The 26,156-nt window shown below is 35.0% G+C and overlaps 1 protein-coding gene across 1 annotated transcript in view; it reads left to right on the forward strand.

Annotated features, from left to right (window-relative positions):
* PTPRQ (protein tyrosine phosphatase receptor type Q) overlaps window positions 1-26,156 on the forward strand; it is a gene marked incomplete at its 5' end in the record, with an annotated part of 212,348 nt that overhangs the window by 85,609 nt on the left and 100,583 nt on the right. The window contains one exon of the mRNA XM_053199634.1: window positions 24,970-25,293. Within this exon, the coding sequence (XP_053055609.1) occupies window positions 24,970-25,293 (324 nt within the window). The remainder of the gene's footprint in view (window positions 1-24,969; window positions 25,294-26,156) is intronic.

The raw sequence follows: 26,156 nt of genomic DNA on the forward strand, positions 1-26,156 counted from the left end.
CCATCAAATTGCTTTACTTCCTGTAGTTATATTGTCCTTTTCCTTTTGTATGTCACACAGAATTGTATTCATTCTTAAAAGCCCAATTTAAGTGTGTGTGTGTGTGTGTGTGTGTGTGTGTGTCTGTGTGTGTGAAATGCTTCAATGAAATGCCAACCTTTAAAGCCACAGATTCCTGGACTTCACCCCAGAGTTGCTGATTCATAGCCTAAAGAGGTGATGCCCAAACCTGTACTTTCAGTCATCTCTCTAGGTAATCTGATGCTCTACAAGTTATGGGAAGTGCTTGAGTAGGTTACCCATGAACTCTGATTGCTGGTGATATGTCGCATCCAGGACAGGCAGTGTCAAAGAGGTCCAAAAGGAGTGATAGGTATTTCCCCAGTAGGTGGGTAGCAGACCATTGCTATGCAAAATCTGGCAGAAGGAAATATCTTCAAATCCAGGCAGATGGTCTGCATCAGGTTTTTTAGCATCAGGTAAAATGATCTTGATTATTGGACAGGAGCAGAGTCTTAGAGAACTGGAAAAAAAAAGGACAATAATTTTGAGATAAATGAGAGGTTCAAAAGACTCTGAAGACAAGACAGAAGACTCATTAATTGAGTCCATGGACATTCAAGATGACTGCTTCATCACAGGAACAAAGCAGAAGTTCAGTTAGTAGAACTGAGACATGTAATCAAAGTAGTAATATGCGTTTGATATAGAGCTATCTGAACTTAAGGTACAGGTCTTTGTAAAAGTAAATATTTATTTAAGGATTTGAACTGGATCTTACCTCAGGGTTAAAAGACCACATGAGTAAAAGTTAAAGGGAATCTAAATCAATGAATTAGGCTGATACCAGACATACATATTGTGCTATGTACTCCCTTACTACTGAGGACAAATGCTTCTCAGACATTAGACTTCTAACTGCCTGCATCAGAATATATATATATCCCTAAGGCCCTACTCCAGACCTATGAAATCAGAATTTGGAAAGTAAGACTCACAACAAATCTGTATGTAAACAAGATATGTGTGGAAAACAGTGCTGAAATTGGAGACACGCTCTATTCCTTTGTAAACTTTTTGCTTGCGGGGCCTTTGTCTTATTTATCACTGTTTTACTCACAGTTCCTAGCAGATACCCTGGGAATTACAGGCACTCACATGTTTGTAGAAGAAAGAAATGAATTCTTTTCTTGTGAAATTTATAATTTTCCATAAGGGTTTTTATTCCATTGCAAAATATGATTTCCCACATTTCTATCAGGCAAAATTATAGATATTTTCTCCCATACAAATGTAAAAGTGTTTTTAATTAAGGACAATCAATCATATGAAATGTAAGCATTAATTGGTACTTCAAAATTTCTTAAATAATTTTTCATCTTTAAAATTACGTTTCAGGTCTAGGATGTAATTATATTTCTGATTATAATATTTGTTAGGTAAATGCTTTTATCTGGGTCTGCATGAATTGTTTGTTGATGAGACATTAGTAAGAACTGGAGATTCATTGTTCAGAATGGAAACAGTTTTATAGCTGTTGCACAATTCTAATTTATAGCGGTCTAAGATTAGTCACGGTGCATAGTCAGCTCTGAGTCACTGACTCTGTACTTATTTTTGATGTAAAGTAAAATCAAATTTGGCTCACTCTCTTACTGCCTGGTGTCTGAACTTAACATTCCTTCCAGGGATTATTGGGTATTTTTCTCAGTGTAAACTTGGTCATAACTGAGCACAGTTAAACATGCATCATAATGATTGAATTTATGAGGAGATTAGTGTTTGGTCTCTAAGGTGGTTCCATTGTCGCAGTCAAACATGTTGGAATAGGGCAGATGTAGATGAAGGCCCCCAAACTTGGTGCTTTTAGCCACATTTTATGTCAAAATATATGTACCAATAAAGATATTATAGCAAGTTCATGTGCACACAATATTGAACTCTTAGAATCTCATATTAGCTCAAAATGCATGCACTTATCCATATTATTTTCAAATCTTAGTAAATGTGGTGATTTAATATTGAGTTTTTAAAACTTTTTTTCTGGAAGATAATTTTACAGTTTGTATTTATTCAAAGCTCTTCCAAGTTCACTAATTTAGAATCAGAAGAGAAAAATAAGCTATATCTATTGGATGCCTAAAACTTAATTGAGGGAAAGTAAAATATGATTTTTTCATTAGTTTTTGTCCAACAGGAGGTATCAGGCACTGGTAGCGACCCACTGCAAGTCCACTGAGGTAGCAAATTTATTAATATGGTGCAACATTATTGAATGTGTTCAATTTCCCTGTTTTTCATTTTTCTTCTACTCTTGGTTATTTGAAAAAAAACATATGGCAAACTATCAATATGCATATACTTATATATATTTAATATATAATATTATATGTGTGTAATATATAAATATTATATGTAAACATATTATGTATATAAATATATATTTTTTACATTTATGTATGTTAACTTTCAATCATCTTCTTCACAGACCTGACCACTGTTCCTCTAAGAATTATTTAAGAAATTTATCTGTTATGCATTTTAGTTGAATCCCTATTTTGTGGACCTCTCTGAGCACTGCAGAGACCAGGCAAACTGTGATTATGACTAAATTTGATCTCCATTTACCAGCTTTTTGAAAAAATAAAACATTTATATCATTTTTAGGAATGCACACCATTCTCAAATAGCATTTATTAGACTGAATGTGAGTGGTAAAAGTATTCCTCAGGGTTGCAAATTAATGCACTAATTCAAAAGTTCCCTTTTTCCTTTGTCTGCATCCAATTGACTTTGCTCTCCTTATCCGTCTCCTCAGTTGAGATGAGAAGTCAAGCATGTAGGAAAATTGCATGATCCTGTTTGTTCTTAAGCAAGTGAATTGACACATTCTACTTACCAGTAAGTAATTGCTGAAAGTGTAAAAGCCATTATAGTTGCCTGTCACAGATCAGAAAGAAATAGCTATTAGCATTGCTACTCTAATTGAAATTCAAGTGTTTTACAAAGTATCTCTCATGTAGACTCAAGTATTAAATATAATGCTTTTCTTAAGAGTGAACATCAGGTGAGAAGTATCTTTTACACTTATAGTGTGGAAATTTGACCCATACATGCTTATTTAATGCTTATTACTATGCACAGGCTCGTGTTTGGGGTTCAAGAACCAAGTTTGAATCCCAAATAGCATCAATGATCTCTGCTGTGTGCATCCAAATAACTCCACCATTAATGTAAAGACATACCCAATACATATAAAGCAATTAAATACAAAACAATATTAATATGTTAGTCAATTATGTGGATTGAAGATTGAATCAAATAGGAATTCAGGACAATATTGAAAGCTATGTTGAAGAAGTGGAATATGAATTGGATGTTGCTTATTTGTAGCTTCAGAATTTCTTTATAGGAGAAGCATAGACTCAGTAACCTAGCAGGAAATTATGATATGGTCTTGAACTTTGAATTTCATAGACAGTTACACCAGTGTTTACTTAGATTGTCTGATATAGATCAATAAAATAGCCAAGTTTTTGAAGTATTCTTTTTTTGTTGTTCTTCAGTGTGCTATGAGAAAATGTCAGAGCACATGTCAAAGAACATTCTTCATTTTATTTGAGCTATATGAAGGGTAGGGGGAATTGCAGATTATGGGTATGCTAAGGTACTCATGGTTAACCAGCCTGTGGCACAATCACTATTCATGGAAATACTGAGATTAATAGAGAGAGGGAAGTAAATGCGAATTCCAAAATACACCAAGAGAAAACACACAGTGGAATAAAGGAATGGGATATAAGAGGTCAGGCTGAGGTGAAAGCCTGATAGAGTGAGGGGGTACTATATTGGAAAGAGTGTAGCGGGGAGGTTGAATAACTTAGCCTTACTTTGCTCTTGGTTTTGCATATTTGTTGCAGAGGCTTGAATATAATATCATGGAAAAATGAGAACTCTGCTAACTTTAATTTTTTTAATGTTTTTATTTATTTTTGAGACAGAGAGAGACAGAGCAGGGGAGGGGCAGAGAGAGAGGGAGACACAGAATTCAAAGCAGGCCCCAGGCTCTGAGCATAGAGCCTGCAGTGGGGCTTGAACTCAGGGACTGTGAGATCATGACCTTAGCTGAAGTTGGATGCTTAACTGACTGAGGCACCCAGGCGCCCGGAGAACTCTGCTAACTTTAAAATAGGAAGCAACATAAGTAACTCTAAAAATAGTGATTGTTTTTTTGACCATTGTCCTAAAAGACTGCAGTAATTTTTAGAAGAAGTATTTGTTTATTACATAGTTACAGAGCCTTCTGAGTCGCAAAGAATAAGATCCACAGTCATCTTAATGGCCCATAGGGTCCTTTTTAACCCACCATTCTCTTCCCTTAGTTATGTATTGTCTCCTCCTTTGTTTTTTGAAATTTACCCTCAAATGCCACCTCTTTAAAGAGGATCTGACTTATTTATAATTGAACCTCCTTTCTGCTAGAATTTTGCATCCTCTTTATCTGCTTTACTTTTCTGTATTGTATGTAGCATTGTCTATGGATCTGTCCTCATTACAATGCATGTTCCATGAGATTAGGGATTTTTCTTTGTGTAGTTAACAAAGAAATGCCCAGAGGGGCGCCTGGGTGGCTCAGTCAGTTAAGCTCAGGTCATGATCTCACGGTGGTTCCTGGGTTTGAGCCCCACATTGGGCTCTGTGCTGACAGCCTGGAGCCTGCTTGTGGATTCTGTGTCTCCCTCTCTCTCTGCCCCTCCCCTGCTCACACTCTGTCTCTCAGAAATAAAAAAAAAATTTAAAAATGCCCAGAAATGTGTCTGAAATACAGTGAAACACAATAAATATATTATGAAACATTGAATGAATCAACCAATCAATCAATCTTCAGTCCTAGAAGAGTGCTAAGCACATAGTAGACATTCAATATGCATACTTTGGGAACCATAAGTAGAAACTTACAGTTACAAAATTATTTCTAGACAATTATATGGTAAAATATCTAAGAAAGGTGTGTCTTTTGGAGTATATTTTTTTAATTAAGCTTTTTATTTTGAGATAATTGTAGATTCACATACAGTTATAGAAAGTAATTCAGAGAAATCCTGTGTTCCATTTATGCAGTTTCCCCCAAAGGTAATGTCTTTTAAAACTACGGTATATTATCACAACCACCATATTTATGTGAATGCAATCAAAATAGAGAATATTTTCATGAAAATAATCCCTTTTATTACCTTTATGCATCCTCGCCCAAATCTTAACCACCCTTCTTCCTCCTCCCCCTCATTTTCACCCTCTAACAACCACTAATTTATTCTCCATTTTCTATAATTTTGTCATTTTTATTGATATGTTCATGTGGTTTTCTTCTTTAGTGTGTTAATATGATGGATTATATTGACTGATTTTCTAAATTGAACAAGCCTTTGGTCTTTGGAATCAATCTCACTTGATCATGGTGTATTACTTTTTATGTATTACTGATTTCTATGTGTTAATATTTTGTGAAGGCTTTTTGCTTCTATATTCATGAGAGATGTTGGTCTGTAGTTTTGGGTGGGGGTGGTTCTAACTTGTGTAGTTTCAGTATCAGAGTAACACTAGTTTCATCATATGAATCTCTTCTAATTTCTGGAAGAGATTGTGTAAAATTGGTACTAATTCTTCTTTAAACATTTGGGAGAGTTCTCCAGTGAAACTCTCTGGGCCTGGAGATCTCTATTTGGGGAGATTTAAAGTTATGTTGAAGTGCTTTCAGAATGCAAAATTGGAGCTGAAATGGGATATCAAACCAGTGGCAGAAAGTGGTACTTCTAATTAATCCATTTTGTCAAAAAGGAAGTCTCGAGAGAAATAAAGAAATATTGTAAACTAAAATATATTAAATTGATATGAAATGAAAATACAGTATGTCAAAATGTGTGGGACAGAGTTAAAGCAGTGAAGAGAGGGAAATGTGTAGCATTAAATGCATACATTGGAAAAGAAGGAACGTCTCAGATCAATAATCTAAGGTCACCCTCCCCTCCACTACAGCCTAGAAAATGAAAAAGCATGCTGAAAGAAGAAAGAGAATAATAAAAATAAGAGCAGAAATCAGTGAAATCAAAAACAGTAAAACAGTAGGAAAAATCAGTGAAATAAAGAGCTGGATCTTTGAAAAGTTAAAATTGATAAGCCTGACAAATGACACAAATTACCAATATTTAGGAATGAAACCACTTCAGACACTGCCAACTTCAAAAGGATAATAAGGAAATGATACCGACAGCTTTACACACAAAATTTTTACACCTTGGATGAAACAAACTCATTCTTCAAAAAGCATAACTACCACAGCTCACCTAATGTGGAATAAATAATGTGAATATCCCTATAACTATTAAGGACATTAAATTTGTAATGATTTCCTTTAACCCACTCTGGTAGGGAAAGGAAGAGCACTCTCCATTACTGGCAGATGGGGGTAGGAATCCAAGTTCCCCCTTCACCCTCTGCTGACTCCTCCATTGAGGAGACCTCTTGGCCCTAGCTCAGGAGGGTAGGAGTTCCTCATTACTGCTCTCCACATGGTTCTCCACTGACATGGTGAAGGAGACTTGTGACTTCTGGAAAGGGTAGAAGTTCTAGCTCCTTATTTTGCTTTCTCCAACCTCACCTTATCAAAGATGGTTGAGGTGCCTCACTTCTGCCTAATGAGGACAGAAGACTAGGTTACCCATTTGACCTTTCCTGTCATGGGAGGGAATGGGACCATAGTTTTCTTCTGTGGTTTTTGGGTAGAGCTGTTCTTCTCTAAAAGTTTGTCTTTCTAGGTTACACTATATTTTTAATGTTTATTCATTTCTGTGACAGACAGACAGACAGACAGAGAGACGGATTGTGAGCAGGGGAGGGGCAAAGGGAGAGGGGGGCACAGAACTTGAAGCAGGCTCCGGGCTCTGCGATGTCAGCACAGAGGCCCACGTGGGGCTCAAACTCACGAACCATGAGATCATGACCTGAGCCAAAGTCAGACACTTAACCAGCTGGGCCACCCAGGTGCCCCAAGGCTACACTGTTTTTTGACTAGAGACAGCATGCTTTTACTAGGGCTTTTTGGCCTGAGCTACTTGACATTTCCAGATTGCTGCCTTCTGGCATATATGAGGCAAAAAGAAAATCCAGAGAACTCACCACTGTATTGTTTCTTGGGTCCTGATTTCCCTAGTTGCTCTGCCTTCTCTCCATCTTTCAGAGTCTTCTTATGCTTGCATTATATTTAATGTCCATGGTTTTAATTGCATTTAGTGGAAGGAGTAGGATTAAAACATCTCTTCCACCTTCTTCAAAGCAGAAGTTCATACATGGGGATACATTTAATGGTTCTAAGTAAGAATCTTTGCTGTGGGCATTTTCACCACAGTGTTTCACCCTGTAAGGCAGTTTTGCTGAAAAAGATAAAAATAACCAGTTGACAGTTTAGTTTGACAGTTGGTTGGTTTCATCAGCTGGTTGACTGTTTGGTTTCATTTTTCTATTGATACAGTTCTCCCATTTTTATATTATATAAACCTTAGCCAGCTCCCATAATGGTCCGTACAGTGGCAAGGAGTTTTGAATCCACATTCCCATGGAACTTTGGAACATCAGTGGGCATGTGACAAAATGCCAAGAACAAACAACAGTGTGGAAGGCTTTCACAATGCAATACAAAGCTCACAAACATGCATCCCAGTATTTGGAAACTAAAACATCTTTTAATGAAGGAAGAAATTGTAGCAAAAAAGGGGAAAAATGAGATGCTGAACAAGAAAATGAATCAATAAGCAAAAAAAAAAATGTGTGACACTATGAATGAAAAACTTTGATGACAAGTGTTTAGGTATAATCCAAAAAATAAAATCAGTTATTTGTGTAGTATTGCCATGAATCTACACCATACATTTTGAATGTATTCAAATATTTAGTATTTGCAATAAAGTCTTTCAAATTTTGTCATTCATTTTTAATGTTTCATTACATCCTTTTTAATGAATGTCCCTCTTTTATTTTTCATGATTTTATCTTCTATGGCAGAATTGCCTTATGGCCTATTAGTTATGTAGCAAAAATGCTGCAAAAAAGATGCTTTTTTAAAATTCTGAACAGATACTTAATATCATGCATGGTACCCCTTTTATTCATCTATTTAAGATGAAGTTATTTAATACATATGAAGTAGAATGCTAGGGACTACTGGGAAGACTATAATAAACAAATTTATTTCTTGTGCTTTTAAAATTTAGAATTATATAATTTTATATTTTCATTGGCTCTCAGAGATAATCTCATTCAGTCATCTCATTTGATAGATATGGGAAATGAAGCACACAGGTTACATGTCTACTAAGGGAGCTGTAACTAATTCTTAGCAGAACTCCCGCTAATCCAGAACTCCTCCTACTATACTATAATGCTTTCCTTACCTTAGGAATTCAACGAATCATTTGCACTTATTGGAATTAGAATAGTTTTCTTCCATTGTTTCACAGTAGCTAAGCAGAATTTTTATGGAGTGGGGAAATTTAGGCCCATTATATTAATTTTCTCATTAATTTTTGCAGATATATTTATGATGTAACTGTATACATACTTTTGTCCAAATATGGATTTAAATTTCAGGAAAATTAAATTTCTATCATCAAACATGTGCTTACCTATAATACCCAAAATACTATAATACTAAAAATACTGTGTAAAATACTGAAGCCATTCTGGGAAATCTTTAGAGTTCCTAGGTACGTACCGCATTTTTTATCCTGGATAAGTCCCAAAGGTGTAATGTTGGCTATTATGAAATTGTCTTAGGTGTCAGATTGTAAATTGTAATTTTAAAAGTCCTTTTAAATATAATTCCATTGGTAAAAAATGAATTTGAGTTACTGCTTAATTCTCTTTGACCCCATTGATGCTCTAATACCTTTCATTAAGTATATTCCAGGCATCCACTCTTTTCTTCATCCCTGCTCCAGCTAAAGACAGCTGTTCTTCAAGCAGCATTTTTATTAACTTATTTAAGAACTGGGGCATATCTTATTACTCTATTTTCCATTCCTGTCCTATGCAGCTGTAGCTGATACTTTTCATAACAGCCTTTGCATATCAACCTCCTCTCCCATTGCACTCCATTTTTTTTTCTTATTCTCCTTTACTTTCCTTTTTAAGTAAATTAAGGATGTGTGTGTGCATGCAAAAGCCGTCTTTCTTTATCTCTAGTAACCGTATTACTTGAAAGCTTCAGGAATTTAACTGTTATTTCTGTGAGATTATAAGCTTCAGGGAAAAACACTTAGGAATGGTGTAAAAATTCTGAAATGTAAAATATAGGACTTTTAATGACAGCAAATTTTCATTAGTAACAACTCAACTTTAAAATAATGCAATATGAATACAAAGAAAATTATTTGAGCAAAGAGAAGGTTGTGCAAACTATTGTTAACCATAATTTAGTGAATTTCAATTACAAGTTTCATGGCATATGAAAAAATAACTTTTGGTCAGGAAGCTATTTTATAAATAGAAGGCACACATAAATAGAAACCACTAGATGATTGAACACTTTCAAAATTCAAGAAAAGAAATAATGCTTTTTAGTGTATTAATGTTATCATTGTAATTTGAATTTTTTACCACCTAGTATTCACTGCAACCTCAAATAAATCACCCATTCAGTTCTGTGTCTGGATACCTTATGAAAAATTATTACTTTGGAGACAATTTGCAATGTTAGAAAGATAATAAGTAGTATTCCATAAGGATCACAATAATGAAATCTATACAAATAAAAGATACATTAAAAATCAGTAGCCTAATTTTCTGGTTTGTTACTAATTAATTACCCTACTTAAAATTCTTTTTAATGTTTATTTATTTTTGAGAGAGAGACATACACACAGAGCGTGAGCAGAGGAGGAGCAGAGAGGAGACACAGAATCTAAAGCAGGCTCCAAGCTCTGAGCTGTCAGCACAGAGTCTGATGTGGGCCTCAAACCCACAAGCTGTGAGATCATGACCTGAGCTGAAGTCAGATGCTTAACTGACTGAGCCATTCAGGTGCCCCTAAATTAACCTACTTTAGATAGGATTTTTTAAAAGCCAAGATCTTGTTTGTAATTTTTAAAATACAACTACATTAATATTTGTTATATGGAAGTCTAACATTTTTAAAGTTTAGACTTAAGATTTAAAACTAACTTTGTATTTAGGATGTTTTTACAGAGAATGGTTAACTGTTTAAGATATGCTCTGTGAAAGCTGGGTAGAATGCTATTTTCAGAAGTATATTAGGAACTTTGCATGAAGATTAACCAATTGCCAAAAGATAGTTGAAAACAGTTGTTGACATGCTTGGCCTAATCTGTAAGGCTTCTTTTCTAGAATGGATATATCAAAAATACAATAAAACTTATCATTTCTACTAACACCTAGATTTGTAAAACATTAGTTAGGAAGTATTTGCCTAGCATTTAAAATTTCTATATAAATATATAACTTATTTTGAATATTGTTGCTGCATTTTTATGGGAAAGCTTTTTTCTTTTCATGTTTTTGTGTTTTTTAAATGTTTTTTACTTATGGAAAATTATTTTATATGCAATGAAATGTACAGAACCTAAGTGTACAATTCAATGAGTTTTTACGAATGCATACTCTTGTGTAACACCACTCAACAACATATAGAACATTTCCATCTCCCACAGAAAATTCCCTTGGATACCCACTCTCCAAAGCAACCACTGTCATGATTTCAATCAGCAAAAGTTAGTTTAAGTTGTTCTTGGCTGTATATACTTTTTAATGTCTGGTGTGTTTCTTTCAACATAATTGTGAAAATTTCAGTAATTGTTCTTTTTTACTGTGGGGTAATTTCACATCTTATGAATATTGCATTATTTGTGTGTGTGTGTGTGTGTGTGTGTGTGTGTGTGTGGACATGTAGCTTCTTCTAAACTAAGTATTTTGAATAAAATTGCCATACATATATTTTTTAAATCTTTTTTTGTGGAATTCCTGGGTCATAGTCTAGATATGTGTTTGTGTGTAAGTAACTGACAGTTTTCTAAAATGGTTGTACTATTTTAAATACACCCCAACAGCAGTATAGGAGAGTTATAATTATTTCTCAGTATCACCAGAATTTGGTGTTAACAGTCTTTTTAATTTAGACATTCCAGTTGGTGTCAACATTTTCTATCTTATAAGTTGTATTTTCATATCAGTGACGATTAATGATGTTAAACCCTCTATGAGTTTGATTTTTTTAGATTCAACACGTGAGTGGCATTATGTAGTATTTACCTTTCTGTTTCTGGCTTGTTTCGCTTGGCATAATGATTTTAAACATTTCTTCTTTTCATATATAAACATTTATAGTATAATCTCCTCTGGATAATAATATATCAAAATTTTTGGTTTTTTTCTTTCAGGTAAAATATTTTCTAATTTCCTTTGCAATTTCTTCTTTGAGCCATGGTTATATACAAATATGTTTCATTTCTGATTATTTGGAACTTTTCTAGATATTCTTATGTCATCGATTTTTAATTTATGCCATTGTCAGAGAATATATCTTTAAGACTTAATTTTTAAAAGCTGGCTGAGAAATTTTCAGTGGCTCAGCATATGATTTAACTTGTTGAATATTCTTCCATGCACACTTGAAAATAGTGTATATTCTTCAGTTATTGGCTCTAATGTTCTGTGTATTAGTTGAATGTGTTTGACACTAATGTTTTGCAAATCTAGATCCTTACAACTTTTCAGTTTAATTATTCTATCAATTATTGAGAAGGGAATGTTAACATATCCCACAATGATTGTATATTTGTCTGTTTCTTCTTTCGGTTCTGTCAATATTTGATTCATGTACTTCAAAGTTTGTTTTTTTTTCCTTAACAAATACATATTTATGATTGCTATAACTTCCTAACTGACCCTTAATCATTATCAACTGTCTCTTTTATCTTTGGGAATACTTCTTGTCCTAAAAGTTCTTTTGTTTGGGAGCACCTGTCGGTTAGGCATCCAACCAGGTCAGGTCATGATCTCGTGGCTTAATTTTTAGAGAGAGAGAGAGAGCATGAGCTAGGGAGAGGGCAGAGGGAGAGTAAGAGAGAATCTTAAGCAGGCGCCCTGTTCAGCATGGAGCCTGACACAGGGCTCGATTCCAGGCCCTGGGATCATGACATGAGCCCAAATCAAGAGTCTGATGCTCAATCTACTGAGCCATGAAGACGCCCCTAATCTGCACTTAAAGTCATTATTAATTTCATTGAATTTAGTTCTACTATTTGCTATTTGTTTTCTACTTGTCTTATCTCTTTTTTAGTTCCTCTCTTCTCTCTTTCTTGCCTTCCCTTGAGTTAATTGAATAGTTTTAGTTTTCTACTTTAATTAATCTGTTGGATTTTTAGCTATACTTATTTTTAGTGGTTGCTCAAGGAGATTACAATATGATTATTTAGTTTGTCATAGCTACTTAATATTGTACAACTTCACATAAAAATGTGAAGTTGCAGGGCACCTGGGTGGCTCAGTTGGTTAAGCAGCCAGCTTCAGCCCAGATCATGATCTCGCAGTCTGTGAGTTGGAGCCCTGTGTCGGGCTCTGTGCTGACAGCTCAGAGCCTAGAGCCTGCTTCCAATTCTCTCTGTCTCTGTCTCCCTCTCTCTCTGACACTCCCCTGCTTGCTTTCTGTCTCTCTCTCTCAAAAATAATAAGCATTAAAACAATATTAAGTTGCAAAAATACAATTCCATGCATTTTGCCATATTTTGTGCTATTCATGTCATGCACTTGATATCTGTATACTTTAAATAATTTACATATATGTACATTGTAAACCACAGTTTATTGTATTATGTTTCTTACAGGGCCAGTAGAGATTTAAATGAATTGAGAAAAGACCACATATCTTTTCTATATAATTATTGTTTCTGGTGTTCTTTATTTCAGTGTCATTTCATCCAGGTTCATACTTCTAGTGTCATTGCCCTTTAACTTTCTTAAGAGTTTCTTCTGTGCAGGTATGCTTGCATCAAATTCTCTCAGATTTTATTTACTTTAAATAGATTTATTTTGCTTCCACTTTTGAAGGATTTTTTTCTCTGGATATAAAATTCTGGATGGATAGTTACCCCATCTCCCTGCCACCCTCCACACCCCAGTATTTTTCACCTTAAAAATGTCATTCCTTTGTCTTCTAGTACTTATTGTTTCTGATGAGATGTCAGCTGCGATTTATATTCTTAGCTCTGGTGTGTGATACATATTACTTTTTCTGGCACTTCTCAAGACATTTTTCTTTATCTTTTCTTTAAGGCAGTTTGTCAGTGATATGACTAATGTGCTTTTTGTTGCATTTGTTTTTTGCTAAGGGTTCGTTTAATTTTTTGTATTGATAAATTAATATTTTTCTGAAATTTGAGAAATTTCTGGTCATTATTTTTTCAAATATTTTTCTTCCTTCTTCTATCCTATTCTGAGACTCCATTTATAACCTTGATATCATCATCCTTTAAGTGACTGAGGCTTTATTAATTTTTTTCATTTTTTTCTATGTTCTTCAGATTGAGTTCTATTGATGTTTCACCAAGTTTATTGACAATATTCTGCTGTCTTTAAGCTGTTATAAGTCCAATGAATGTTTCATTTCAGATGTATTTTTAAGTTCTAGAATTTTGATTAATTCTGTTTCATTATCTCTGTTTCTCTGCTGAAATTACCTATTTGGTTTCTAATTATGGTCATGTTTTCTGTTAAGTAAAATAAAATATTTACATAGTTTTAAATTTATTTTCTGATAATTCCTGCACTTGAGGCATTCTGTGATTTTTTTTTTCTGTTGAACACTTTTTTCTCATGACTATGAGTCACATTTTCCTGTCACTAGTAATTTTCCTGCCTGCCTTGTAATTTTTAAACTTATATTAGACTTTGCTGGTGATGTTTTGCATAAACTCTGGATTTTGTTATCTTGTTCTTAAGAGTGTTAGTCTTTATTCTAACAGACTATTAAATTACTGAATGATGATTTTGTGAGTATGTGGTTTTGGTTTCTCTATTATCTACAGAGGAAATTCCTTGATCCTGGAACAGAGAATAAAGTAAATATATGATCCTTTTAGGATTTTAATATGAGGCCTGTGCTATTTACCAAGCCCTTAATTTGGTGGGTTTGAAACTCCAAATTCCAAGGGTGGCTGGGGGGCTCAGTCAGTTAAGCGTCCGACTTTAGCTCAGGTCCTGATCTCACAGCTCCTGAGTTGGAGCCCCGTGTCAGACTCTGTGCTGCCAGCTTGAAGCCTGGAGCCCACTTCAGATTCTGCAATTCCCAGTTTCTCTGCCCTTCCCCCACTCATGTTCTGTCTCTTTCTCCTTCAAAAATAAATAAACTTTAAAAAAATTTAAAAAATATTGAAACTCCAAATTCTGTCTCCCCTGCACTGGGAAGCAATTAAAATTTCTACTCAGTTTTCCATCTGTTTCTTTCCACTGTGTTCCTCAGTCTGTCCTTATACATGTATGATTAAGCGAGTAGCCAAGGATTTCAGAGGAGTTTAGACCCAGAATTTAGGCCTACCCCCTTTTTGGCTCCCTCCTTTTCCAGCTACTTTGGCAGTCTCACATTCCATTCTCTGACACCTCAAGCCACAAGTTGTTTGTTTGTTTGTTTGTTTGCTCCATCCAGGGTGCATGGTTGTTATCTGCAGGAGATTTAATCTGATACAAACTGCTGTTGTATCATCAAAACAGATTCTCAAACTTACTATATTTGGGCGCTGAAATATTTTGATATACATTTTTGACTGCCTCTGCAAAATTATTTGTTGCATGATTTTGACAATTCTAGTCACACTGAACATTGTATTTACAATAGCCTTACTGAATATTTTGTGATAAGCACATAGAAGAGAGGTTTACATTGCAATAATATACATGACTCTAAAAGGAACAGTAGTAGATATTTTTGTTCTTACAAATATGTTGGCAATCAGGGACTTTTCTATTTGCTACTTTATTTCACAGAATCCCCAGTCTCACTCGATCTTTTGATCCTTTCTCCTCTATTGGTTGTTTCTCTTTCCATCTCCTTTTATTCTCTCCCCCCACCCTTACCCAGTGTGTGTGTGTGTATGCATGTCTCATGGAATCCCTGTAAACTCCAAATTCTCTTTTCTCTTTTGTAGAGCTTTCCCCAAACTTTAGATCAGGATTCCTTTTGTATATTTTAATCTATCAAGGTTTTCTGTGCAACTACACTCTTTAGAAAACAGGAATTGTTTCAAGCAGCATTTCGTTACAATCAGCATTGGTGACACTTGTTCATCAATCAATACTGGTTACCGAATTGGTGACACTTTCTTCTTGAAATCTGTGCATGCATTCATCCATTTGTTCATTTATTTGTTAAACAAATACTTCCTTTCTAATGTTTTCTTTATTTTTGAGAGAGAGAGAAAGAGAGACAGAGTGCATAAGCCGGGGAGGGGCTGGGAGAGGTGGGGACAGAGGATCTAAAGCTGACTCCACACTAACAGCTGCAAGCCCTATGTGGGGCTCAAACTCAGGAACCGTGAGATCATGACCTGAGCTAAAGTCAGATGCTCAACCGAGTAAGCCACACAGGTGCCCCTGTTAAACAAATATTTCTTAATATCAATATATGCCAGATATTATGGGCTTACCTAAGTTTTTTTTTTATGATTTTTTTTTCCAGTTCTATTTGACTGCCCGTTTACTACTAACTTTACAGAGACTCAGTTCATCATCTGCTGTTGTGAAACTATATATACAAATAGTCCCTTTAAATGTTTATTTACTCTTATGATTTCCAAGCTTATATATGCATAATTATCCCAAATTGGCCTTTCTTGACCTCTTAGGCTAACTAACCCAATCTTCTCCTCCCAAGATATCTCTATTTATTCATGTTAACAAGATATGAAACTAACATGTAATTTACTCGAATCCCTCAAACAAATCCCCCCAAACCAGTATGTCTCATTTCTTCATTAGTGTCAATGATTCAATTTAGTCTCCAGGTGTTATAGAGTTGTTCTTAATAGACAACTAACTGCTATGTAATACTCCCTAAGAACTGCTTCAGATAAATAATTTCAAATCAAATTTGTCGTTTTTGATGGATATTCTCATGAGATGGCTTGCTATCTAGAGCTGTCAAACTAATGACTTTATAAAACAAATCAACTTATTTTCCCTCCAAACAGAACATGTATAACCCATTTTCTTTACAGTATTCTCCAAAAACAAAGCAAAACAAAAGTTTTACTGAGATATTTTTATAAGTAAGCTGTGCATTCAGTAATACTTGATTTAAAAACTATGATTATTATATCTGTGGTCCATAGAGTTTTGGGTCCCCCAGTTGTCTATCTCTACGTGCAGTAGGACAGACACTTTAAACATTTTTAGGAAATTTTTTCCTGTTTACAGATACTTCTTCAGTTCTTTTTCATGTGAATGGAATATGTTAAGATGATTTAATTTGGCACACTAATAACAGTGTGTCAGTCCATATTCCCAGCTTTGTAACACCACCTGAAATCATGTTTATTTTGATAAATTCTGGCCCAGCTACTCCAAAATATATTTCTGGAGTAAGCCAGACTGCTAGAGAGAAGAGTGCCTGAACTGAATAATTAGAACCTCTGAAGAAATAGTTGTACAAAACCATGTTTGATAGTTACTCTGCTCAGTCACATTGAGAGACATTGTAACAAAGAGCCAAGTTAAAGATACTTGGCATTTACTATGTAAGGATGTTGTTGAGGATATTGTTCATTAAATTACATTGTAACCTGTTTATCTGATTTTTTTCTGAGAGAGAAATATATCTCTCATCTCAGTGACAGGTTATTGCATTTTCTTATTCATTTAATTTTTCTTTATTTATAATCACAGAGATTTACAATCTTGAGTTTTTCCTTTGTATTACTTTCTGTAACACAGGGCCAAATCATAGCCTCCCTCTAGGAAGTGTACAGTGTACTTTTTATCTGTTGACCCGATTCCTGGGTTCATTCTATGTTGTACTCTTCTCTGCCCAAAAAAATAATCACATTCTGCTGATATTCTTTTGCCTTTTTTAAAAGCTCTGTTTCTAATTATTCTTTGTTATTATTGTAATCTGCATTGTACTGTATATATACAACATCTAACCACTTTCTATCAAATTAAACTTTTCCTATTAACTAGCTATGGGGAGGCTCAGGCTTTTCTTAAGTTTAGACTTTACAAATTCATTCTGTTGATTGCTCTCTAGTGCCTCCAGTAGTTACCTAAACTCACCTCTCAAACTTTCAGTGCCTTTCAGTAACATAACACACTTTATGGCCCCCTCTTTTTTCTTATTACTTCCTTAAACTTTCTTTATTCCAGTCTAGTATACTTTCTAGACTTTGACAATTTGTAGCTACTTATATCTTTCCCATACTCATTGTGTTTAAACATCTTTTCCAGCACGTCTTTACCGATTCTCAATTGTTCCTCCAAATTAGCCACTAGATATTCTTCCACTGAAACTTTCCTTTGGGCATCACCTATTTGTGGTGGTTTCTGTTAGCTAAATTACTTTTCATATGTGTATGAAAAACAACTTATACCCTAAGACTAATAACTTGCTCACACCATTCAGTGTGAATGTTCAGTAATTGCTATTGATTAAATTCAAATTAGTGCAAAATTTGTATCTGGTAGGCTGAAATATTTTTTGCACTGAACTTTGTAGGAATTTCTATTTTTATATTGATTCATACTGTGTTAGTGTTGGTAAACTGTACTTTTATTTGTATAAGATCACATATTAGTACTTTGTGTTTCTAAAAAGACTGTAGATTATTTAAAATTAGTAGAGACAAAAATATTCTTAATAACCTAGGAAACATTGTGTTCATACTTTTTAAAATTTTATAAATATAATTTATAAATATAAATTTTCAGGCATCTGTTTTGCTTAAAAGAAAGTACCTCTGCAGTGGAAGATAAAAATATAGTCATAAATAAAGAATTAAGGAAACTTGGTCTTTCATGTTAGTGTACTTAATCAGGTCAGTGAGAAGTCAATACAGACTACCATAAGAATCTTATCATGGGAGGTTGGCAACTGCTCATAATTGATGTTCAGAAGTTTAGAGAATAATTACACTTTATACACACTTCCATCTTCTAAGTGGAACCCTACTAAATAGTCAGTAACAACTGACATGCATTCAACCTACAACAAATGTCACTTATATAGTTCTATAGCTTTCATTTCAATCATGATGAAAGTACTTCACAGATAAGAATAATTTATGAATAAAAATGTAATTTACAGAATACCTTGCCAGTGAATGTTGATCGCTTCATCACAGTTCAGTCATGTTTAGAAAATCTAAGCAAGCTGTGTGATTACTCCAGGAAGCATGGAATGATATGTTCAAATTAGTACCATCTGTGGATAGAAAAAAATTGAGGTTTTTAGTCATTCTTAAAGAATGGAAATCCGATTCTCCATGCTAAAATGAGTGTAATCCTTTTTGTATCTGTAATTCAATAGGGCAGTTGCTTTGAAACAGTCTAGTTCAACACGCAGTTCATCAAAAGAGAAGATACCGCATATAAATGCTGGTCATTTATGAGTGCCACTGAGGTAGCCTTTAAAAAAAAACTGTCTATGAGTTATACTATGTATTTGGCTTCGACTTAGATTTATTTCTGGTTTATCTTTCTAAATAAATTTGTTTGGGATATGTGCGTAAAATTTTGCACCACGTGAAAACCAAAGGACTGTTTGAATGAAACATAATTTATGCATACAGTCAACACTTATTGAGTGCCCAGTATGTGCCAGACACTGTGTATCTGTGGAAGGTCCATCACTGTGTCTGTCAAATGGAGGGCAACTCAGTTGTTGTTCCTCTTCCTTTAGTCAGGTTACAAAAAATTCTTCTTTTTTCCTTATCAAGTTAAATTACTATCCTTTTAGAACTCTTTTCCCCCCTCTGTGTTATTTATTTGGAAAACACAAGGTCTGTGAACCAGAATTAATCTGCTGAAAATTTTTACTATGTAACATATTTTGCCATTGGAGTCTTCATTCCTAAGATCTGAATATTGGAGGGGGGGAAATTGGTCATAGAACCATGGGCATTTAGTCATCCCTTTTGTTGAATTAGGAAAAGGGTAGACTCTTGCCTTCTCCAGTTCATTGGATAACTAATGCATCCCTTTTTCTTGCCACTTTAATTGCTTAGTAAACCCTAGGTAAGGGAAATTGAACATGGAAGGGGTGGTTGATCATGGACTCAAAAGAGAGGGAAATGTGTAGATCATACTCCCTGTTTCCCAGGAAAGAAGAGAGTCTATGGTTTTAATGCAGATGAAAAGTCAATATTAAACTTCTCAAGTATCCCCACTGCTCTTAGGGATAAAACTAAAAATCTTGAATCCAGTTCACAAGGCTCAACATTATCTGATTCTGGCTTTTATCTCCAGCTTCCTACCTTTATCCATGTCCTTGTGGACTCAGATATGTTTCTTAAGGGTTCCTAAAAACTACTCTCTTTTCCCTCAGAATCTTAACACATCCTGATGTTTTCACCTAGGAAGCTACATCTTCTCTGTTAGTTATCTGATTAAATTAAAGCCTTTCCTGACCATTTATCTAAATCAAATCTCCTGTTACTCTCTCTTACTCATTTGCTCATACATTAAAAAAAATATTTATTGAATGCCTGTTTTGTTGCAAGCATTATTCTAGACCTTCAGAGACACAGTCTAGTATGTAGATTGATATTTGCATGTGTATATAATAAATAATAAGCATACACGATTTGGATTAATTAATCTTTTTTATTGATATGAATGTAGAATCAAAACCTTTCTAGATCTTTGGTGTACATGTTGGACAAAGTGGCAATGAAAAGAGGATTAGAGGGCACCTGGATGGCTCAGTTGGTTGAGCATATGGTTCTTGATTTTGGCTTAGATCATGATCCCAGAGTTGTGGGATCCAGTCTCACATCAGGCTATGCACTGAGTGTGAAGCCTGCTTAAGATTCATTTTCTCTCTCTCTCTCTCTCTCTCTCTCTCTCTCTCTCTCATTCTCTCTGTCTCTCTCTGTGTGTGTGTGTGTGTGTTCCTCTCCTTGTCTCTAAAATAAAATTTTTAAAAAATTAAAAAAAGAAAAAAGGATTAGGCCTATTGAAGGTGGGTTTTCAGATTAGAATTAATATTTATAGGAGGGTGACTATCAGTTCAAAACAATGAGGTACAGGGGCACCTGGGTGGCTCAGTAGGTTAAACGTCTGACTCTTGATTTCAGTTCAGGTCATGATCTCATAGTTCATGAGATCAAGCCCCACATTGGGCTCTGCACTGGCAGCACAGAGCCTGCTTAGGATTCTCTCTCTCTGTCTCTTTCTGCCCCCTCTTCTCCTCAAATAAATAAATAAAACATTTTAAAAACCCAATGAAGGACAAACTAATAGAGGTATCTGGAAATAAATTTTAAAAGAAGCCCCTCAAGATTTTGAGTTTCCTTTTGCTCTACATATTTAAGCAGAGGCCAGAAAAGTAGAAATTGGTCATTTTATAGGAGGAAATTGTATTAGTTTTCTATTGTCATGTCACAAGTTATCACAAATTTAGTGGTTTAAAACAACACTTATTGCTTATTACACAGTTCTGTTGGTCAGAAGTTTGGCTATGTTATGCCTGGATTCCTTACCCAGAGATTCACAAGCTGAAATCAAGGTGTCATTCAGCTGTATTCTCATGTGGAGCTCAATCCTCTTCTAAGCTCACAAGTTTGTGGCAGAATTTGGTTTCTTACAGTTGTAGATCTCAGATTCCCATCTCCTGGCTGGCTCATAGCCAAGAGGTTGCTCTTAATTTCTAAAGATAGTCCTAGATTCTTACCATATGGCCCTCTTCTTCAAAAGCAGCAATGGATAAATTTTTGTACATTGAATATATCTCTTGTCTAGAATATGTTACTTCCTCTGTAATGAGCCAAAGAAAACTCTCTGCTTTTAAAGGACTCATGCTATAAAATCAGGTCTACTGGATAATCTCTGCCTCTTTTGTTTATTTTTTATTTTTTAAAAGTTTTCATTTAAATTTCAGTTAACAGTGTAATACTGGCTTCAGGTGTACACTATAATGATTCAACATTTCCATACAACACCCAGGGCTTATCACAAGTATATTCCTTAACTGATTTGGTTTCTTAATTACAGCTGAAAAAACTTTTCCATATCAGCACCTATAGCAGTGCTTGGTTGAAAAACTGCACGGAGGGGAGTATACAGGGGCCAGGAATCTTGGGGGACATCTGCCTACCTAAAGGTCAGACATAAAAAGACAAATTGACCAGGATCATCTCTAAACTTCCTTCAAATTCTAACCCTGTCATCTTTTGATTCATTTGCCTGTTCCATGAATTCAACCACCAAAATAGATCTAAAAATGTATTTATTTCTTATTGCTACTGTCTTATTTGTCCTGAACACATCCAGTGGTCTATAAATTTGTCCCTTCTCCTGTTGTGTAATTACCAGACAAGACTTGATAAAATGTATTTCTGAACATCTCACTCTGACACCTTGATAGCTTTCCATTGCTTGACAAACTGTAAGTCCTTCTAACACAGTATGTTCCCCAGTTATTGTACAGCCTTTCTGTTTGTAATTGCCAATATGAATTATAAACTATAGTTGAACTTGACTTAGATCACAGTACCCCCTCTTCTAAGTCTCTACCTTTATAATCAGTGAAATTCTATCTCACATGCCACCTTTCACTTAAAACTTTCCTGAACCCTCAAATCACCCATATGTCTAAATTTGTTTTCTCTTCAGGTGGTCTGAGTTCAAATTTAGTGGCTACGAGATTTAAGTAAATTATGGAAGTTCTACCTTTTATAGAAATTCAATTTAAAATTTTTTTTAATGTTTATTTTTGAGAGAGAGAGGGAGAGAGAGAGAGCAAACAGGGAAGGGGCAGAGAGAGAGGGAGACACAGAATCAGAAGCAGGCTCCAGGCTCTGAGCTGTCAGCACAGAACCCGACGGAGGGCTCAAACCCACAAACCATGAGATCATGACCTGAGCCAAAGTCGGACGCTTAACCAACTGAGTTACCCAGGTGCCCCTGGAAATTCTATTTTTTAATCAGATCTAAAACTGATTCCTCTATAAGGTATATTTTCCTTAAAAATAACTTTTTCTCTAGTTGCTTTTCTGCATAACTAAAAATAGAAGAGGGGTGTGTTGTAGGTAGCATATCAAGTATTCTGTTTTTAATGCTACTTTGAAGGTTAATGTTTAATTAAATACAGTAAGGTTCAATGATAACTATTAGTATTGGAAAATAGAGTAATTTAATCTAATCATATGGCTTTAAGTTATCCACTTCTTGTTTTCCATTGCATTAGACTTTGTCTTCTCTTCCAGATTTAGGCAAATATATAAGCAATAGATCTATAGATAATTCAATAAAAATTTAAGATGAAATTAAAATTTTTAACTGGAGTCTAGGCCTTTCTACAGAACTCCAGACTAATGTATCCATCTACTATTTGACATCTCTTTCTGGGTATCTGATAGGCATTTCAAAGTTAACATGCTCAAAATAAATTCTTAATCTCTCTCCCCAAATCTTACTCTTTCCAGCTTGGTTAATAATGACTTATCTTTCTGTTTGCTCAATCCAGAGACCATAGGGCGTTCCTCTACTCTCTCTTTCCCTTCCACCTCACATGTCATGCATCAGCAAATCCTGTCAGCTCCCTTTCAAATGATGTTCAGCATCTGAAAGCTTCTGTTCATTTCTGCTGCTGCAATCTGGGTCAGACCATCATGATCTGTTGTGTTGGCATTGCAACAGCCTACTAATTGCTCTCCCTGTTTTCACCCTTATCTCCCTTCAGTCTATGCTCTGCACAGTGACTGGTGCAATTCCATGAAAACATGTTAGAGTCTGTCATTCCTCTGCTCAAATGAAAGTCATTAACAATGTCCTACAATGTCATACACAATCTAGCTTTCATTATTTCCTCTTAGACCGCAACTCCTTCTAGCGACACTGGCCTCCTTGTTATTCTCGAAATATACCAAGCATAGCTCCAACTTAGTGCCTATAATCATGCATTTTCCCCTGCAGGGAATGTCCTTTTTTCAAATATTCCCATGGTTTTCCCCAAGCCTTCATCAGGAACTTCATGCCTTCTAATCTAAAGAGCTTAGATTAGAACTTCACGTCTTCTCTGACTACTCAATTAAAAATTTCAGTATCCCTAGATCATCTCTCTCTCTTTCTTATTTCTTCCTTATTTCTCCCCATAACAGCAATCATCATCTAAAATATTATATACAATATTTACTTATAGTTTTATTGTGTAAATGCTGTTAAACACTTGACACAAATTAGGTGCTCATTAGATATTTATTGAATCCTGAATTAATATGATATGTTTAGGGGTCACCTGGGTGGCTCAGTCAGTTAAGCATCTGACTTTGGCTCACGTCATGATCTTGCAGTTCCTGAGTTCTGGCTGCATATCAGTCTCTGCACTGACAAAGCGGAGCCTGGTTGGGATTCTCTCTTGCCCTCTCCCTTTCCGTCCCTCCCCCATTTGTGCACTCTCCCCGCTCTCTTTCAAAATAAGTAAATAAACTTAAAAAAAAAAACATATGATGTTTAGGAATGAATGGGTTTTCTAACTCATCATTTTCTTATTTTTAAATGTGACTATTGTTATACAGCTTTTGTGAATTATATAATTTTCACACAAGTCACTTGGTATCATTCTATCTCAGCCTTCTAAGCAAAAACCCTTGTACACACACACAGGGAAAGGCATGGTTGAAGAAAGTGCTTATACCACTTAGTGCATTGTTCTTTCGTATTCCTAACCATAACATGCTTGTATTATTACTAATTCAATAAATGGCTATTTCTTGAAAATAAGACATAAGCCTTATGTATATTGAATCCTTAACACCAGGCTCAGAGCCTGACACAGGATATGCATATAGCAAACCAGTGGTTAATATGAAATCTATTAAGTGACTCCAAGTAGGACTATGTGATTGTGGGTAATAGACAGATACCTTAGTCTGTGTATTTTTTAAATTTTTTTAACGTTTATTTTTGAGAGAGAGAGAAAGAGAGAGAGAGACAGAACACGAGCAGGGGAGGGTCAGACAGAGAGGGAGACACAGAATCCAAAGCAGGCTCCAAGCTCTGAGCTGCCAGCACAGAGCCCTACATGGGGCTCGAACTCACGAACTGTGAAATCATGGCCTGAACAGAAGTCCGATGCTCAACCGACTAAGCCACCCAGGTGCCCCTTAGTCTGTGTATTAATATTAGTCTGCTGAATGATATTCTAGAAAAGATTTTGTCAGTTTTAGATATATGCAAGATAAAATAAAAATCAGCTAATTAAATAAATCAATTAAGTTAATAATATTGTTTATTTAGAATTATTTTATATTCAGCATTTACTATGTATAAGATGTAATTGTGTCTATATAGACATTTAAATATGAGTATGTTTTTCTTGGGAACTGAATATTAAAACTCAGACCATACCCAGGGAAGTATATAAGTTTAAATGAGCATATAATTTTCTTTTGTACCAGTACTTATATATGAAGCCAAAGTAAGTTTATATAAGATTCTTATGAGTGAATTTGGGAGCAAAATTGGGAATTAATAAAATCACAGTTGTTTTGCCCTCTACCGTTTGAACCAGCAGTCTCTGAAGCATCACCTTAAGGTTCTGCTCATTAAATGTGGTGATACTAATCTAAGGGCAGTTGTAATAAGAGTTGCCACTAGGTGCATAATAGGGACATATTTTTTAATCCATTTCTTCCTTCCATTTACAAAATTTTTGGTAATTCTAATTGTTTTCAATTTTTCTCCCTTAATTTTTAGTCCCCAGTGTACCCACAAATATTGCTTTTTCTAATGTTCAGTCAACTAGTGCAACATTAACATGGATGAGACCTGACTCTATTCTTGGCTACTTCCAAAATTACAAGATCACCACTCAGTTGCGGGCTCAGAAATGCATAGAATGGGATTCTGAAGAATGTGTTGAGTATCAAAAAACCCAATACCTTTATGAAGCTAACCTAACTGAAGAGACAGTGTATGGATTAAAGAAATTTAGATGGTACAGATTCCAAGTGGCTGCCAGCACCAATGCTGGTTATGGCAATGCTTCAAATTGGATATCTACACAAACCCTGCCTGGCCGTAAGTATTATCTTGTATGTGTATTTATACTTCTGCATTCAAGAAAAAGATCTTTGAATGATTTTCCACAAAAATCACTCAAAGTATATGTAATAATTGCTCTTGCAACTTTAATTTTATTTTTAAAACTAACTAGTTAGCCTACTTGCTTAGACAGCATTAATCATAATTAGCTAAATAAATTTCTGGTACTTATCCTGAACACTATCTACATGGAATTTTAATGGCTTCTATGCAAAAGAAATAAGTATTACACACTTATAAGTAAATACATATACACACACATTGATATCTGTTAATGATTTCTACTTAAAACAGTTGTGTATAAAATCACTGAACATGAAAATAACTGAATTAGTGTATACACTAATGCACATAGTACCATTTGTTTTTAATTTAATTGAATCCCAGTGGGAAATTCAATTTCAAACATTATTTGTTAGGGCTTTTCTCAGGCTTTCAGAGTTGTACCAAGGTCCTAGAGTCTTCTCTTGCAATAAAGCATTATGTGCCTCTCTTGTAGTATCATTAAGCTATACTGATTGCCACTGAGCACCCTTAGTCCATGCCTACCTTTTCCCTTCATGTATAGATGCTTTGCTGCTTTTAAGCCAGACTTTACAACCTTTTCAGTGACTTTAGGCGCACGTGCGCGTGCACACACACACACACACACACACACACACTCTTGCAATAGCTGAGACAGATCTCTCAGCAAGCAGCTTTTCAGCTTGTGCTTTTTACCTAATAAAATTCTGAGGAAGGAAATACCCAGAGTGCAACTCCTAGCTTGAGATATGGGGAAGGAAAAAATACAGAGAAAAAACATAATAATTTTTCAAAATTATTCTGCCATCTACCTA

The sequence above is a fragment of the Acinonyx jubatus genome, chromosome B4 (assembly GCF_027475565.1).
Source record: "Acinonyx jubatus isolate Ajub_Pintada_27869175 chromosome B4, VMU_Ajub_asm_v1.0, whole genome shotgun sequence".
In the NCBI taxonomy this organism is placed as follows: domain Eukaryota; kingdom Metazoa; phylum Chordata; class Mammalia; order Carnivora; family Felidae; genus Acinonyx; species Acinonyx jubatus.